This window comes from Bombina bombina, chromosome 1 (assembly GCF_027579735.1).
Source record: "Bombina bombina isolate aBomBom1 chromosome 1, aBomBom1.pri, whole genome shotgun sequence".
In the NCBI taxonomy this organism is placed as follows: Eukaryota; Metazoa; Chordata; class Amphibia; order Anura; family Bombinatoridae; genus Bombina; species Bombina bombina.
In genome coordinates this window covers 735,685,259-735,702,063 of record NC_069499.1, presented here as the reverse complement: position 1 = coordinate 735,702,063, position 16,805 = coordinate 735,685,259, and the positions used below count along the sequence as shown (strand labels likewise).

The window sequence follows — 16,805 nt, the reverse complement described above, 5'->3', positions numbered from 1 at the left end:
GGAACCGTCTGCCACAAGTCCAGCATGGTGTCAGATATGGGAAACATTTTCTTAAAAACAGGAGGGGGAGCGAACTGAATACCTGGTCTATCCCACTCCTTAGTAACAATATTCACAATCCTCTTAGGGACTGGAAAAACATCAGTGTAAACAGGAACCTCTAAGTATTTGTCCATTTTACACAATTTCTCTGGGACCACTATAGGGTCACAATCATCTAGAGTCGCTAATATCTCCCTGAGAAATAAGCGGAGGTGTTCAAGCTTAAATTTAAAGGCCTTCAAATCAGAATCTGTCTGAGGGAGCGTCTTTCCTGAATCAGAAATTTCTCCCTCAGATAACAAATCCCTTACCCCCTACTTCAGAACATTGTGAGGGTATATCGGATACGGCTACTAAAGCCTCAGACGGCTCAGCATTTGTTCTTAACCCAGAGATGTCACGCTTTCCTTGTAAACCAGGCAGTTTAGATAAAACCTCTGTGAGGGTTGTATTCATAACTGTAGCCATGTCTTGTAAAGTAAATGAATTCGACGCACTAGAGGTACTTGGCGTCACTTGTGCGGGCGTTACTGGTTGTGACACTTGGGGAGAGCTAGATGGCAAACCCTCATTTCCTTCTGTCTGAGAATCATCTATTGCTATATTTTTAAGTGCTAAAATATGCTCTTTATAATTTATAGACATATCAGTGTAAGTGGGACACATTCTAAGAGGGGGTTCCACAATGGCTTCTAAACACATTGAACAAGGATTTTCCTTGATGTCAGACATGTTAAACAGGCTAGTAATGAAACAAGCAAGCTTGGAAAACAACGGTACTGTGCCTTTAAGAGAAAAAAAGATGCACAAACTCTGCAAAACAGTGTAAAAAAGCAGTAAATTTTACAAAATGTTTACAGTAGCATCATAAAGCCTTAGTAATTTTGCACAGCTAGACAAATAAACGATTAAGCCCTTAATGTAAAAACCGGATCGACAAAACGTCAAAAAAACTGTAAAAAAACCTTCAGCACCTTGCCACAGCTCTGCTGTGGCGCCTACCTGCCCTTTAGGAAAGATTTGTGGGGAAAAAAAACTTCTTTTAAGCCCTCAAACACAGCAGGACCCTCTGGAGAAGCAGCTGGATGTCTCTGAGTAAAAGAAACTGCGCAACTGAGGCGCGAAAAACAATTTATTTAAGAACTTACCTGATAAATTCCTTTCTTTCATATTAACAAGAGTCCATGAGCTAGTGACGTATGGGATATACATTCCTACCAGGAGGGGCAAAGTTTCCCAAACCTTAAAATGCCTATAAATACACCCCTCACCACACCCACAATTCAGTTTAACGAATAGCCAAGAAGTGGGGTGATAAAAGAGCGAAAACATAAAAAAAATAAGGAATTGGAATAATTTGTGCTTTATACAAAAAAATAATAACCACAAAAAGGGTGGGCCTCATGGACACTTGCTAATATGAAAGAAAGGAATTTATCAGGTAAGTTCTTACATAAATTATGTTTTCTTTCATGTAATTAGCAAGAGTCCATGAGCTAGTGACGTATGGGATAGCAGATGCCCAAGATGTGGAACTTCCACGCAAGAGTCACTAGAGAGGGAGGGATAAAATAAAGACAGCCAATTCCGCTGAAAAAAAGAATCCACAACCCAAATCAAAAGGTTTTAATCTTTATAATGAAAAAAACTGAAATTATAAGCAGATGAATCAAACAGAAACAGCTGCCTGAAGTACTTTTCTACCAAAAACTGCTTCAGAAGAAGAGAAAACATCAAAATGGTAGAATTTAGTAAAAGTATGCAAAGAAGACCAAGTAGCTGCTTTGCAAATCTGATCAACAGAAGCTTCATTCCTAAAAGCCCAGGAAGTAGAAACTGACCTAGTAGAATGAGCCGTAATTCTTTGAGGCGGGGACTTACCCGACTCCACATAAGCATGATGAATCAAAGACTTTAACCAAGACGCCAAAGAAATGGCCGAAGCCTTCTGACCTTTCCTGGAACCAGAAAAGATAACAAATAGACTAGAAGTCTTTCTAAAATCTTTAGTAGCTTCAACATAATATTTCAAAGCTCTAACTACATCCAAAGAATGTAACGATCTTTCCTTAGAACTCTTAGGATTAGGACATAATGAAGGGACAACAATTTCTCTACTAATGTTGTTAGAATTCACAACCTTAGGTAAAAATTGAAACGAAGTCCGCAACACCGCCTTATCCTGATGAAAAATCAGAAAAGGAGATTCACAAGAAAGAGCAGATAACTCAGAAACTCTTCTAGCAGAAGAGATAGCCAAAAGGAACAGTACTTTCCAAGAAAGTATTTTAATGTCCAGAGAATGCATAGGCTCAAATGGAGGAGCCTGTAAAACTGACAAAACCAAATTAAGACTCCAAGGAGGAGAGATTGGCTTAATGACAGGTTTGATCCGGACCAAAGCCTGTAAAAAACAATGAATATTAGGAAGATTAGCAATCTTTCTGTGAAAAATAACAGAAAGAGCAGAAATTTGTCCTTTCAAAGAACTTGCAGACAAACCTTTATCCAAACCATCCTGAAGAAATTGTAAAATTCTAGGAATTCTGAAAGAATGCCAGGAGAATTTATGAGAAGAACACCAAGAGATGTAAGTCTTCCAAACTCGATAATAAATCCTTCTAGATGCAGATTTTCGAGCCTGTAACATAGTATTAATTACCGAGTCAGAGAAACCTCTATGACTAAGAATTAAGCGTTCAATTTCCATACCTTCAAATTTAATGATTTGAGATCCTGATGGAAAAAAGGGCCTTGAGATAGAAGGTCTGGCCTTAACGGAAGTGTCCAAGGTTGGCAACTGGCCATCCGAACGAGATCCGCAAACCAAAACCTGTGAGGACATGCTGGAGCCACCAGCAGTACACATGAGCGCTCCATTAGAATTTTGGAGATTACTTTCGGAAGAAGAACTAGAGGTGGAAAGATATAAGCAGGATGATAATTCCAAGGAATTGAGAACGCATCCACTGCCTCCGCCTGAGGATCCCGGGATCTGGACAGATACCTGGGAAGTTTCTTGTTCAGATGAGAGGCCATCAGATCTATTTCTGGAAGACCCCAGATTTGCACAATCTGAAGAAAAACCTCTGGATGAAGAGAACATTCGCCGGGATACAACGTCTGGCGACTGAGATAATCCGCTTCCCAATTGTCTACACCTGGGATGTGAACCGCAGAAATTAGACAGGAGCTGGATTCCGCCCATACAAGTATGCGAGATACTTCTTTCATAGCTTGAGGACTGTGAGTCCCACCTTGATGATTGACATATGCCACGGTCGTGACATTGTCTGTTTGAAAACAGATAAACGATTCTCTCTTCAGAAGAGGCCAGAACTGAAGAGCTCTGAAAATCGCACGGAGTTCCAAAATGTTGATTGGTAATCTCGCCTCCTGAGATTCCCAAACCCCCTGCGCCATCAGAGATCCCCATACAGCTCCCCAACCTGAAAGACTCGCATCTGTTGAGATTACAGTCCAGGTTGGACGAACAAAAGAGGCCCCTTGAATTAAACGATGGTGATCCATCCACCAAGTTAGAGATGATCGAACATTGGGATTGAAGGATATTATTTGTGATATCCTTGTATAATCCCTGCACCATTGGTTCAGCATACAAAGCTGAAGTGGTCTTGTGTGAAAACGAGCAAAAGGGATCGCGTCCGAAGCAGCAGTCATGAGACCTAAAATCTCCATGCATAATGCTACCGAAGGGAACAATTGAGACTGAAGGTTTCGACAGGCTGAAACCAATTTCAGACGTCTCTTTTCTGTCAGAGACAAAGTCATGGACAGTGAATCTATTTGGAAACCTAAAAAGGTTACTCTTGTCTGAGGAATCAAGGAACTTTTTGGTAAATTGATCCTCCAACCATGTCTTTGATGAAAGAACACAAGTTTATTCGTGTGAGATTCTGCAGAATGTAAAGACTGAGCAAGTACCAAGATATCGTCCAAATAAGGAAATACGGCAATACCCTGTTCTCTGATTACAGAGAGAATGGCACCTAGAACCTTCGAAAAGATCCTTGGTGCAGTTGCTAGACCAAATGGAAGAGCAATAAACTGGTAATGCTTGTCTAGAAAAGAGAATCTCAGAAACTGAAAGTGATCTGGATGAATTGGAATATGCAGGTATGCATCCTGTAAGTCTATTGTAGACATATAATGCCCTTGCTGAACAAAAGGCAGAATAGTTCTTATAGTCACCATTTTGAATGTTGGTATCCTTACATAACGATTTAATATTTTTAGATCCAGAACTGGTTTGAAAGAATTCTCTTTCTTTGGCACAATGAATAGATTTGAATAAAACCCCAGACCCTGTTCCAGAACTGGAACTGGCATAATTACCCCAGCTAACTCTAGGTCTGAAACACATTTCAGAAACGCCTGAGCCTTCACTGGATTTACTGGAATGCGTGAGAGAAAAAATCTTCTCACAGGTGGTCTTACCTTGAAACCTATTCTGTACCCTTGTGAAATGAATCAAAAGATTGTGAATCGAATTGATCCAAACATCTTTGAAAAATTGTAACCTGCCCCCTACCAGCTGTGCTGGAATGAGGGCCGCAACTTCATGCGGATTTAGGAGCAGGTTTTGACTTTCTGGAAGGCTTGGATTTATTCCAGACTGGATTAGGTTTCCAACCGGAAACTGTTCCTTTAGGAGAAGGGTCGGGCTTCTGCTCTTTATTTTGACGAAAGGAACGAAAACGATTAGCAGCCCTATAGTTACCTTTAGATTTTTTTCCCTGGGGCAAAAAGGCTCCCTTTCCTCCAGTAACAGTTGAAATTATAGAATCCAACTGAGAACCAAACAACTTATTACCTTGGAAAGAAAGAGAAAGCAAAGTTGACTTAGAAGTCATATCTACATTCCAAGATTTAAGCCACGAAGCTCTTCTAGCTAAAATAGCTAAAGACATATACCGGACATCAATTCTAATGATATCAAAAATGGCATCACAGACAAAGTTATTAGCACGTTGAAGAAGTTTAACAATGCTATATGCATTATGATCTGTCACTTGTTGCGCTAAAGCCTCCAACCAAAAAGTTGAAGCTGCTGCAACATTAGCCAAAGATATAGCAGGTCTAAGTAAATTACCTGAACATAAATAAGCTTTTCTTAAAAAAGATTCAATTTTCCTATCTAAAGGATCTTTAAACAAAGTGCTATCTGCCGTAGGAATAGCAGTACGTTTAGCAAGAGTAGAGATAGCCCCATCGACTTTAGGGATTTTATCCCAAAACTCCAATCTATCAGATGGCACAGGGTACAATTTCTTAAACCTTGGAGAAGGAGTAAATGAAGTACCCAAACTATCCCATTCCCTAGCAATCACATCTGAGATAGCATCAGGAACTGGAAAAACTTCCGGAATTAATACATGAGGCTTATAAACCGAATTTAAACGTTTAGCAGTTTTAGTATCAGGAGGACTGGATTCCTCCATATCTAATGCAATCAAAACTTCTTTTAGTAATGAACGAATAAACTCAATTTTAAATAAATATGAGGATTTATCAGAATCAATATCTGTAGTAGAATCTTCTGAACCAGAAAAAACCTCATCAGAATCAGATAAGTCAGAATGATGACGGTCACCTAAAAATTCATCTGAAATGTGAGAAGTTTTGAAAGACCTTTTACGATTACTGGAAGGAGGAATAACAGACAGAGCCTTCTTAATAGAATTAGAAACAAATTCTTTTATATTAATAGGAACATCCTGAACATTAGATGTTGAAGAAACAACAACAGGTAAAGGATTATTACTAATGGAGACACAATCTGCATTGGAAAGTTTGTCATGGCAACTAACACAAACTACAGCTGGAGGAACAATAACCACAAGTTTACAACATATGCACTTAACTTTGGTAGAACCAGCATAAGGCAGCGTCTGTTCATTAGTGGATTTTGATCCAGGGTCGGGATGAGACATCTTGCAATATGTAATAGAAAAAACAACATATAAAGCAAAATGATCAAATTCCTTAAATGACAGTTTCAGGAATAGGAAAGAATGCAAAAATAATAAGCTTCTAGCAACCAGAAGCAATGAAGAGAAATGTCTAAATAATGTGAGTAAAAAAAGACGCCCACATTTTTTTGGCGAAAAAAAATGTCTGAATACGCATGCGTAACAGAATACAACTTCCGGTGAAAATTACTGCGCCGGAAGTGACAAAATTTTTAGCGCCAAAAAAATGACTAAATAAAAAGAAACATTTCCCACCCCCGCGAGCCTAACAGCACGCAGGAAAAAAAGGCCAAATGAAAATTTTTCAAGGTAAGAAAAAATAATTGAATGCATTGTCCCAATAATGAAACTGACAATCTGAAAATAAGGAATACCGATTATCCTGAATCAAGGCAAATATAAGTTTATAGACATATATTTAGAACTTTACATATAAAGTGCCCAACCATAGCTTAGAGTGTCACAAAAAATAAGACTTACTTACCCCAGGACACTCATCTACATATAGCAGATAGCCAAACCAGTACTGAAACGAGAATCAGTAGAGGTAATGGTATATAAGAGTATATCGTCGATCTGAAAAGGGAGGTAGGAGAAGAAATCTCTACGACCGATAACAGAGAGCCTATGAAAAAGATCCCCTAGAGGTAGACCATTGTTCTCAAATAGGCAATACTCTCTTCACATCCCTCTGACATTCGGTGCACTCTGAGAGGAAAACCGGGCTTCAACCTGTTGCGAAGCGCATATCAACATAGAATCTAAGCACAAACTTACTTCACCACCTCCACGGGAGGCAAAGTTTGTAAAACTGAATTGTGGGTGTGGTGTGGGGTGTATTTATAGGCATTTTAAGGTTTGGGAAACTTTGCCTCTCCTGGTAGGAATGTATATCCCATACGTCACTAGCTCATGGACTCTTGCTAATTACATGAAAGAAATAGGCCTCTCCCACCTCACTCAATGTTATGGGGCCTAAAAGAAACACACCAGAGTGTTTCTAAACTAGCCATGTGGGTTAATAACCCTTAAACAAGCCACAATGACCCCTTAAGTCCCTCAAAAAAGTTATATTTGCAATAAAAAAACATGTTTTTTTCCGATCAGTGTCACCAGTAACCAATGAGCCCTTTATGCCAGCTGGGATTCCTACTAAGTGTCTAAATACAGCTTACCCTTCCCTCATGGGGATATTGCCAGCCTTTTCTAGAATTATCACAGTCTGTCTAGAAAAAAATAGACTGAACATACCTCAATGCAGCTTAGCATGCAAACCGTTCCCCCAACTGAAGTTTTCCTGTACTCTTCAGCCCTTGTGAGAACAGCAGTGGATCTTAGTTACAAAGTGCTAAGATCATCATCCTCCTTGCAGAAATCTTCATCCTTTTTTGCCAGAGAGTGAATAGTACACACCGGTACCATTTAAAATAAACTTTTGCTTGAGAAAATAAAAACTAACATTTTTGTCACCAAACTCACTTTACCCTTCCTAGTGCTTAGAGTAGGCAAAGAGAATGACTGGGGGGTGGAGCTAAGGGAGCAGCTATATAGACAGCTCTGCTGTGGGTGCTCTCTTTGCCACTTCCTGTAAGGAAGGAGAATATCTCACAAGTATGGATGAATCCGTGGACTCGATACATCTTACAAGAGAAAAGGGGCAACCAGACGTGGACTCCTTGCTCAGTGTGCTTAGAGGAATATAGCTACACCTCACTGACGAGGCCCAATGAAGGCCGAAACGATCGTCTGGGGTTGCTGTGTTCCTTGTTCAGAGAGGAATTGCCTGGTATTTCGGCGCTGGACTGACCGTAATAGGCGGGATCAGACTGATATACTACAGGAAATTTCTTCTCTGTGAAAAGCATTACTGGGCTAAAAAGCTGCACCCAGGTGGTAAATCGCCATAGAACAGGCTAACAATGGTATTGAGCCAGTTGTTCGTTCCTGTGAGTGCACTTCTCTCTGTATGTATTTAGTCTCCCTATGGGAAAAAGGGTCAACCAGACGTAGACTCCTTGCTCAGTGTGCTTAGAGGAATATAGCTACACCTCACTGACGAGGCCCAATAAAAGGTCGAAACGATTGTCTGGGGTTGCTGTGTCCCTTGTTCAGAGAGGAATTGCCTGGTATTTCGGCGCTGGACTGACCGTAATAGGCGGGATCAGATTGATATACTACAGGAAATTTCTTCTCTGTGAAACGCATTACTGGGCTAAAAAGCTGAACCCAGGTGGTAAATCGCCATAGAACAGGCTAACAATGGTATTGAGCCAGTAGTTTGTTCCTGTGAGTGCACTTCTCTCTGTATGTGTATATTTATATATATATATATATATATATATATATATATATATATTTATTTAAGTAGACAACCCATGGTATTGATCTAGGCCACTGGTTTTCAAACCTCTGCTCAGGCCCCCTAACAGGCCACATTTTAAGATATCTGAACTAGAGCACAGGTAAATCAGCTGATTAATAAACATGGTTATTTTACCTGTTCTCAAAGGTAATCCAGAAAACCTGGACTGTTAGGGAGGACTGAGGACCGGTTTGAAAACCAGTGATCTAGGCCCATTTTGGTATATTTCATGCCACCATTTCACTGCCAAATGCAATCATAATTTTTTTTTTTTACAAACTTTGGGTTTCTCACTGAAATCATTTATAAACCACTTGTGCAATCATGACACAAATGATTGTAAAAGCTTCTCTGGGAACCCTTTTGTTCGGAAATAGACATACATGGCTTGGCTTTCCATTGCTTTTTGGTAATTAGAATGCCACTTATTGCAGCTGCGCACCACACTTCTATTGTCCCTTGCAGTGAAGGGGTTAATGAGGTAGCTTATAAAGTTAATATTAGTTTTACTTTAGAGATTGCCCTCTCACCTGACACCTCCCACCCCCTGATCCCTACCTAACAGCTCTCTTCCCTCCCTCACCGCCCACCTGGTCCCCACCCTCTCAGGTACTGGCAATTAGTCTATTAGTTTATTTTATTTTTTACTATTATTATTTTAGATATATATTTCTGCAGTGTAGTGATCCTATTCAACCCTCCCACCTCCCTGATCCCCCCAAATAGCCAGTACCCATAAATACTTATATCTATCATTAAAATTTGTATTTTTTCCTGTAGTGCAGTGCTCCCCCCCCACCGACGATATTTAGCTTGGGACCCCCCACCCTCACTTTTTATCTGTAGTGTAGCTCCCCATCCCTTCCTCTCCCTTCATTTTTTTTTCCTGCTTTGTAGGGCCCATCCCACTCCCTCCCCCCTCCACCAGCAGACTATCATTACAGGCGGTGACACACAGTGTCACCGTCTGTAACTATTGGGCATCTGCCTTCATGTGCAACCGGAGAAACAATCGTGCTCTGGCTCAGAAACTCCAGCTCTCGGCTGCCTGCATCTCAGACGTGTATATATATATATATATATATATATAAAAGTACAATTAAAAAAGGGTACAACAGGGCCAACTTTTACGGTTTTACTAAAAGTGTGAGGAAATATATATCCCATGACCCTGCCTAGAGGCAATATACCCGCTAGTATTGATGTTTTGACAAGTCTGAAAGAAATCATTCAACAAGACGTTATTTATTCAGCCAGACTTTAAACAAACAACGTTTCTGACTCATACCCTTAATCATGTTTGATCGTACCTACATTACCATCACATAAATAGTTTTGGTTTATAATCTTGAATTGTTATCTAATTACAAAACAGTTGCATAGTTGTAAAATCTGAAATATAATGATTCTTACTTTAGACCATGATAAATCAAGAAGATCAGCTGTGTGTCCTTTGTATTTACAAAATGGAATCTGCCTGAAAGGTGCATTTTTATCATCTGTGTCCATATCCTCTGCTCCACTGCAAAACTGAAATAGGAAAGGAAAATTAAATGTAACTTCTAAGGTTAATAGGTATTTCAAAAACAGAATAATAATAACAACAAAATAGCTTATATATAATAGAAAACCCTTTAACAGTACTAAAAAATACTATTATTTTTGCCAGCTTAAAGAATGAGAAAGAAAAGAAGGTAAATAGTAGCATAATATAGTAGATGAGGGTGACAGAAGACTCAAATCCATGGAGTCAAACTATACAGATTCTACTTGATTTACAATAAAGAAGCTGGCAGTTGAACTTACATTTATACAATTAGAAAGCTGACCCATTTAACACAGCAACCATATCCCTCAATTCTGTTTCTAGCTAGAAATGTATCTAAGCCATTTTTAAATTTATCTAAGTTACTGTCATTCCCTAACACCCTAGGCATCGAGTTCCACAATGTATTTGCTCTTACAGTGAGAAAACATTTACTTTGCTGGACATTAAATCTAATTTTCTCTGAATTAAAGTGTGACCTTTTTTCACAAATAATTGCCTTGGAATAAACAGAGCTTTCGCCAACTCTGTATATGGGGCTTGAACATATTTATATAAAGGAATCAATTTCTTTATACTCAAGGGATTTATATAATGATAAGCATTAGTTGACAAATCTGTTCAAAATTTAGAAACCAATAAGATTATTTAAAAGCCAGTAAGATTATTCAGGAGCCAGGCAGTGTTATTTGAAAATTAGATATATGGAGAAAAACAAAACAAGTTAGGAGCCAGGGGTACAGTTCTAGGAGCCAGTGGCTCCCTCGCTCTTTGGTTTGTCGAACCCTCGTGAATTATACTTTCCTCCCTTGCATCAATGCCTCTTAACACACGCTAGTTATCTTATTAGCCTCAGAAGCCATTGCAACATGCACTCATTCTTCGCTCTTATCTGAAAGTACACCCAAATCCCTCTCCTCCTCTGTTTTGCTCAGTATAGTCCAATTTTAATAATAGGTAGCCTGCATTTTTTACAAAATGTAGAACCTTACATTTATAAGTATGAAATATTCTCCCTTTACCAGTACATTATGCATTTTTTTGTAAATCCCCTTGCAAAGCAATAATATCCAGCACTAAACTAATCACCTTACACAACTGTGTATCATCTGCAAAAAGAGGTGTTGCTATTTTATCCTTCTTCCAAGTCATTAATAAAAAGATTTAAAAAGAACAAGGCCCAGTACGGATTCATGACTCTGCTAATTACCTTGGTTCAATCTGAGTATGACCTATTTACTGCTACTCATTGCTCTATGTCTTTTATCCAGTTATTTATACATGAGGTAACATTCATCTATTCTGAGTCCCTTAATTTATTTTTACAATTCACTTTCACATAAATTCTTCCTTCCTCATATAATCTAAGTAGATTATTTTGACATGATCTATTTCTCATAAAACCATGGTGAACTCTAATCTTGCATACATAAAAATACTATTGAATAAAGTCCCTTATAATAGCTTACAGTATCTTCGCCACTACCGGTGACAGGCTGTTTTTATGTCCCTTTAAAATCTCCCACAAATACAACACTGGTATTATTAACAGCCTTTCCTATTTGTATTAGCAGTTAAGTTTCCTCCATGTCACTAACGTTAGGGGATCGGCAGCATGCACCTAATTTATTATTTTTAGCATTTTTTTCAAAACCACTTTTTTATGTTAACCCACAGTGTGTCTCTACATTATCTCACCTGTGTCATCATATCTCCCCATATTACAACTGTCCCTCCAAAATAAAGCATACCCCTCTAAGTAAACTGCTAAATTATGTGAATTATCCCACCAGGTTTCAGGTATGCTGATATCACATTCCTCTTCTGCTTCCCATTTTACCGGTCATGCTTCTTGCATTTGTTATCATACATTTAATTTTCAGGTGCTTTCTGTTGCTACTTGGCCCTCCCCCAACTTTGAAATGTGACATTTCCAAATTGTACCTTTCCATCATCCATGGTTTGATTTACTAAAGATGCATCATAAGCACAGACTAATCTACCAGTTCTATTATGTTTGCATTGTCCCTCCCCCTTTTTATAGTTTAAAACGTGCTATGATCCTCTCCCCTAACACACCCGCACCCATGCCGTTAAGGTGTAATACACCCTAATTGTACCCAACTGACAAGTCAGCCTAGTGCTCTAAAAAGTCAAAGCCCTCATTGTTGCACCATATTTTTACACAGGAATTATCTTCCCTCATCCCCTTCTGCCTTACTGGGTTAGTACATGGCACTGGTAATAACTCAGAAAATACTTCCTTGGAATTTCTTGCTTTAAAAGAGACACATAATACTCATGAGATAAATCACTTGAAAGTGATGCAGCATAAACAGTAAAAAGCCTACAAGAAAATATCACCTGAGCATCTTTATGTAAAAAGGGAAGAGACATGGTACAATGACTCATGACTGGGAAACAGTCATACCTGGTTACAGTTTGTTTAAAAAAGGGGGGAAGTTGCTCTGTACATGAAAGAAAATATTAAAGAAACTAATATTGTAGAAACCAATGACAATGTAGAAAGTGTTTGGGTAACTATAGAAACTGAAGGGAAACAGGTGTTTAGAATAGGGGTAGTGAATAGACCACCATAACATGTAATGGATGAAGCATCAGATAATTTATCAATTGATGAAATAGTCAAAATTACAATGAAGGACAATGATAAAAAAGTAAATAAAAGTAAATAAGTCCGTGGGTCCAGATAATATTCATCCAAGGGTCCTAAGAGAACTTCGATCTGTGATCGCTACTCCATTAGCGGATATATTTAATCAGTCACTTTTAACAGGAGTTGTTCCAAAAGACTAGAAAATTCCCAATGTAGTCCCTCTTCATAAAAAGAGTAGTAGGGAAGATTCTGCTAACTATAGGCCAGTCAGTTTGACCTCAATTGCAGGGAAATTAATGGAAACTATTTTAAAGGAAAGTCTTGTCTTTCCTTCAGACAAACAACTTAGAAGACAAAGGACAGCATGGTTTCACTGCTGGAAAATCATGTCAGACTAATCCAATTGATTTCTTTGATCATGTAACTAAATTAATAGACCAGGGAGGAGCCGAAGATGTTGCATATCTAGACTTTAGCAAAGCATTGGACACCATCCCACACATCAAACATATTCACAAAAATGTATTGCATTGGAGTAGATGCTAAGACTGTTAAGTAGGTTGAATGCTGGCTTAAAGATAGACAGAGGGTTTCAATTAATGCAGTACATTAAAATGAGGTGTCAGTTAGTAGTGGTGTTCCCCAAGGGTCAGTTCTTGGGTCTGTTTTGTTTAACATGTTCAGAAGAGATATTGGAAGTGGGCTTAAGGGGAAGGTTTGCTTGTTTGCTGATGATACAAAAATTTGTAATAGAGTTGATGTTCCAGGAGGGGTTGATCAAATGAACAGTGGTATTAAAAAAACTAGAGGACTGGTCAAATAAATGGGATATGAAATTTAATATTACCAAGAGCAAAATTATGCATATAGAATCCAAAAATCCAAAGGCCAATTATAGTCTCAATGGTACATTATTGACTGCAACTAAAGAAGGGACTTGGGAATTATTATTTCAGATTTAAAATTTGGTACACAATGCAGCAGTGCAGTCAGTAAGGCCAGTCGAATACTTGGTTGCATTGGGAGAGATATTAGTAGCAGAAATAGCAAGGTTCTTATGCCACTTTACAGATCATTAGTTAGGCCTCATCTGGTATACAGTGTACAGTTCTGGAGACCATATCTTCAGAAAGATATAAATAAACTAGAAGCAAACCAAAGGAGGACTACTAAAATGGTACATGGTCTAAAATATAAAACATACAAAGAAAGACTTTATGATCTAAATATGTATAGTTTAGAGCAGCGGTCGCCAACACGTGGTCCATGGACGAATGGTGGTACACGAGAAGATGTTGGTGGTCCTTGACACCATCAAGCAGGAATTAATATCTTCTGATTGTGTCACCCCTGTCATGCCGCAACTCCCTACAGTGCCGGACTGGACATCAGTGAAAACCAATGGAGGAGGAGTTAAAGTACAATCTCCCTACGCACGTTGCGTAGTACTGCGCAACTTGCGTAGTAAGATTGTATTTTTAACTCCTCCCACCCGGTGCGCTGCTCAGAGGAAGATGATTCCATTCTAAAGCCAGCAGAGGTTTGTATAGTCTTGGCTTGAAATAGTGGAATTAAAGTATATAAAAAAAGAAAATCTTAAAAAATTCTCAGATCTTTGTAGTAGTTTTCCTAATTCCTTCAGATGGACGACTTACATCACTGTTTGTCTTCCTCCCATCCATCTTTTTGTTTTTTATTGAATATTAATTATTTTTAATTCTAATAATTTTCCTGCGCACAGTCATTCCACCTGAATTCCAGTAATTTCCATCCAGTAGATCAGCCATATCCTACCAGTATTATAGTAATTGACAGTAACATCAGTGGTGGTTAGCTCACATCCATATTGAGAGCTTTCTGATATAAAACAATGATTCCAAAGTCTGTCCATGATCATAAGTAGTTTTGAATAATTCCTAACCGAGGAGGTGACCTGGAAGTCTTGTGGTCCTTTTAAACATAATTCTTTTTTCCCCACTTTCTGCCTCTCTGTTTCAAGCTCAAAAGATTGCACTCACCCTTCATCTGTCATTTGGAAGTATTCTCTCAGTTCTGTCATTCAGTTAGTTAATTCCAAAAAATAATTCTTAAGAATGTGTAAATATATACATAATGTAAACTAGCTATGGTTATACTAGTTATGTACAGTATGTGTGTGTATATATATATATATATATATATATATATATATATATATATAAATATAATATATTCACACACACATACACATTAAACAGGTTTGTACCTTTTAAAAAAAAAAAATCATGTTGGTGGTCCACGGGATTCAAAATTGTGAGTTTAGTGGTCCCTGAGGTCCGAAATGTTGGCAACCCCTGGTTTAGAGGATAGAAGGGAAAAAGGTGACATGATAGAAACCTTCAAATATATGAAGGGACTTAATAAAGTAGAAGCTGAAAGCATTTTCCGCAAAAAAATAAATACCAAAACAAGGGGTCACAATCTAACGTTAGAGGGTAGTAGATTCAGGAGAAGATTGAGGAAGCATTTTTTTATATTTTTTTTTTACAGAAAGAGTGGCAGATTCATAGAAACTTCCATTTGGGGTGTTAAACACAAAGACTGTTAAGGAATTTAAAAATGCCTGGCACATGCATAAGGCTATCCTAAGAAAAAAGTAACATGTAATATGGGTAGACTTGATGGGCCTTTTTGGTTCTTATCTACCGTCAAATTCTATGTTTCTATGTTAACTTAATTAAACTGGATAGGAAAAACAAAATTTACGCTTACCTAATAAATTATTTTCTTTCCTGGCATGGAGAGTCCACAAATCCATTCAATTACTAGAGGGAATTCATCTCCTGGCCACCAGGTGGAGGCAAAGAACACCCAAGCAGAGCTGTTAAGTATCAGCCCCACTTCCCATAAAGCCCCAGTCATTCAGCTGAAGGAATATGGAAAAAGAAGAGCCATCTTAAATTAAATCAAGGGCGGGTCGTGGACTCTCCATGCCAGGAAAGAAAAGAATTGATCCGGTAAGCATAACTTTTGTATTCTTTCCAATGGCATGGAAAGTCCACAAATCCATTCAATTATTAGTGGGAACCAATACCCAAACTAGAGGGCACAGAATGGAAGGGAGGAGAAAAAAAAACATGCGGACCTAAACAGAAGGCACCACCGCTTGAAGAACTTTCCTCCCAAAAGATGCCTCAGCTGAGGCAAAAACATAGAATCTGTAAAATTTGGAAAAAGTATGCAAAGACGACCAGGTTGAAGCCTTGCAGATTTGCTCCACAGAAGCTTCATTTTTTTTTTTTTTTAAAAGCCCACGAACAAGAGACAGCCCTAGTGGAATGAGCTGTAATTCTCTCAGGAGGCTGTTGTCCAGCTGTCTGATAAGCAAACTCAATAACACTTCCCAACCAGAAAGAAAGGAGTAGAAGAAGTGGCCTTCTGACCCTTACCAGAGAAAACAACGAACAGAGCAGTAGACTGCCTAAAATCTCTAGTTGCCTGCAGATAGAATTTCAGAGCACGCACAACATCCAGGTTATGCAACAGACGTTCCTTCGGAGGAGGAGGATTTGGGCAAAAAGAATGAACAACAATTTCCTGACTACCTTAGGGAGAAAACCCACCCTAGTATGGAGAACCGCCTTATCCACATGAAAGATAAAGGGAATCAAACTGCAGAGACGAAAGCTGGGAAACTCTGCGAGCAGAAGAAATAGCAAGGAAAAATAAAACCTTCCAAGATAACTTAATATCAACAGAATGCATAGGCTAAAATGGAACCCTCTGTAGAACTTTAATGACCAAATTAAGGCTCCATAGAGGAACAACAGGCTTAAACACAGGTTTGATTCTGACCAAGCCCTGAACAAAGGATTGAACATCTGGCAGCTCTGCCAGGCGCTTATGCAAAAGAATCGACAAGGCAGAGATCTTACCCTTCAGGGTACTGACTGATAAACACTTCTCCAGGCTTTCATGAAGAAAGGACAGAATACAGGGAACCTTCACCCGAGAATCCCTTAGATTCGCACCAATAAAAGGTATTTATGCCATACCCTATGGTAAATCCTGTGAGTAACTGGCTTACAAGCATGAATCATGGTATCAATGACATCAGAAAAACCACGCCTAGACAAGACTAAGCATTCAATCTCCAAGGGACCCTGAACTAGAAGGTCCTTCCTCAAAGGCAACTTCCAAGGGGGTTGGGACGACATTCTCACCAAATCCGCAAACCAAAGTCTGCAAAGCCAGGCTGGGGCGATT

At 38.8% G+C, this 16,805-nt stretch overlaps 1 protein-coding gene across 1 annotated transcript in view; it reads right to left on the bottom strand.

Moving 5' to 3' along the window:
• Positions 1-16,805, bottom strand: part of WDR44 (WD repeat domain 44) — a 430,050-nt gene that overhangs the window by 47,720 nt on the left and 365,525 nt on the right. The window contains exon 12 of the mRNA XM_053714643.1: positions 9,811-9,927. Coding sequence (XP_053570618.1) covers positions 9,811-9,927 — 117 coding nt within the window. The remainder of the gene's footprint in view (positions 1-9,810; positions 9,928-16,805) is intronic.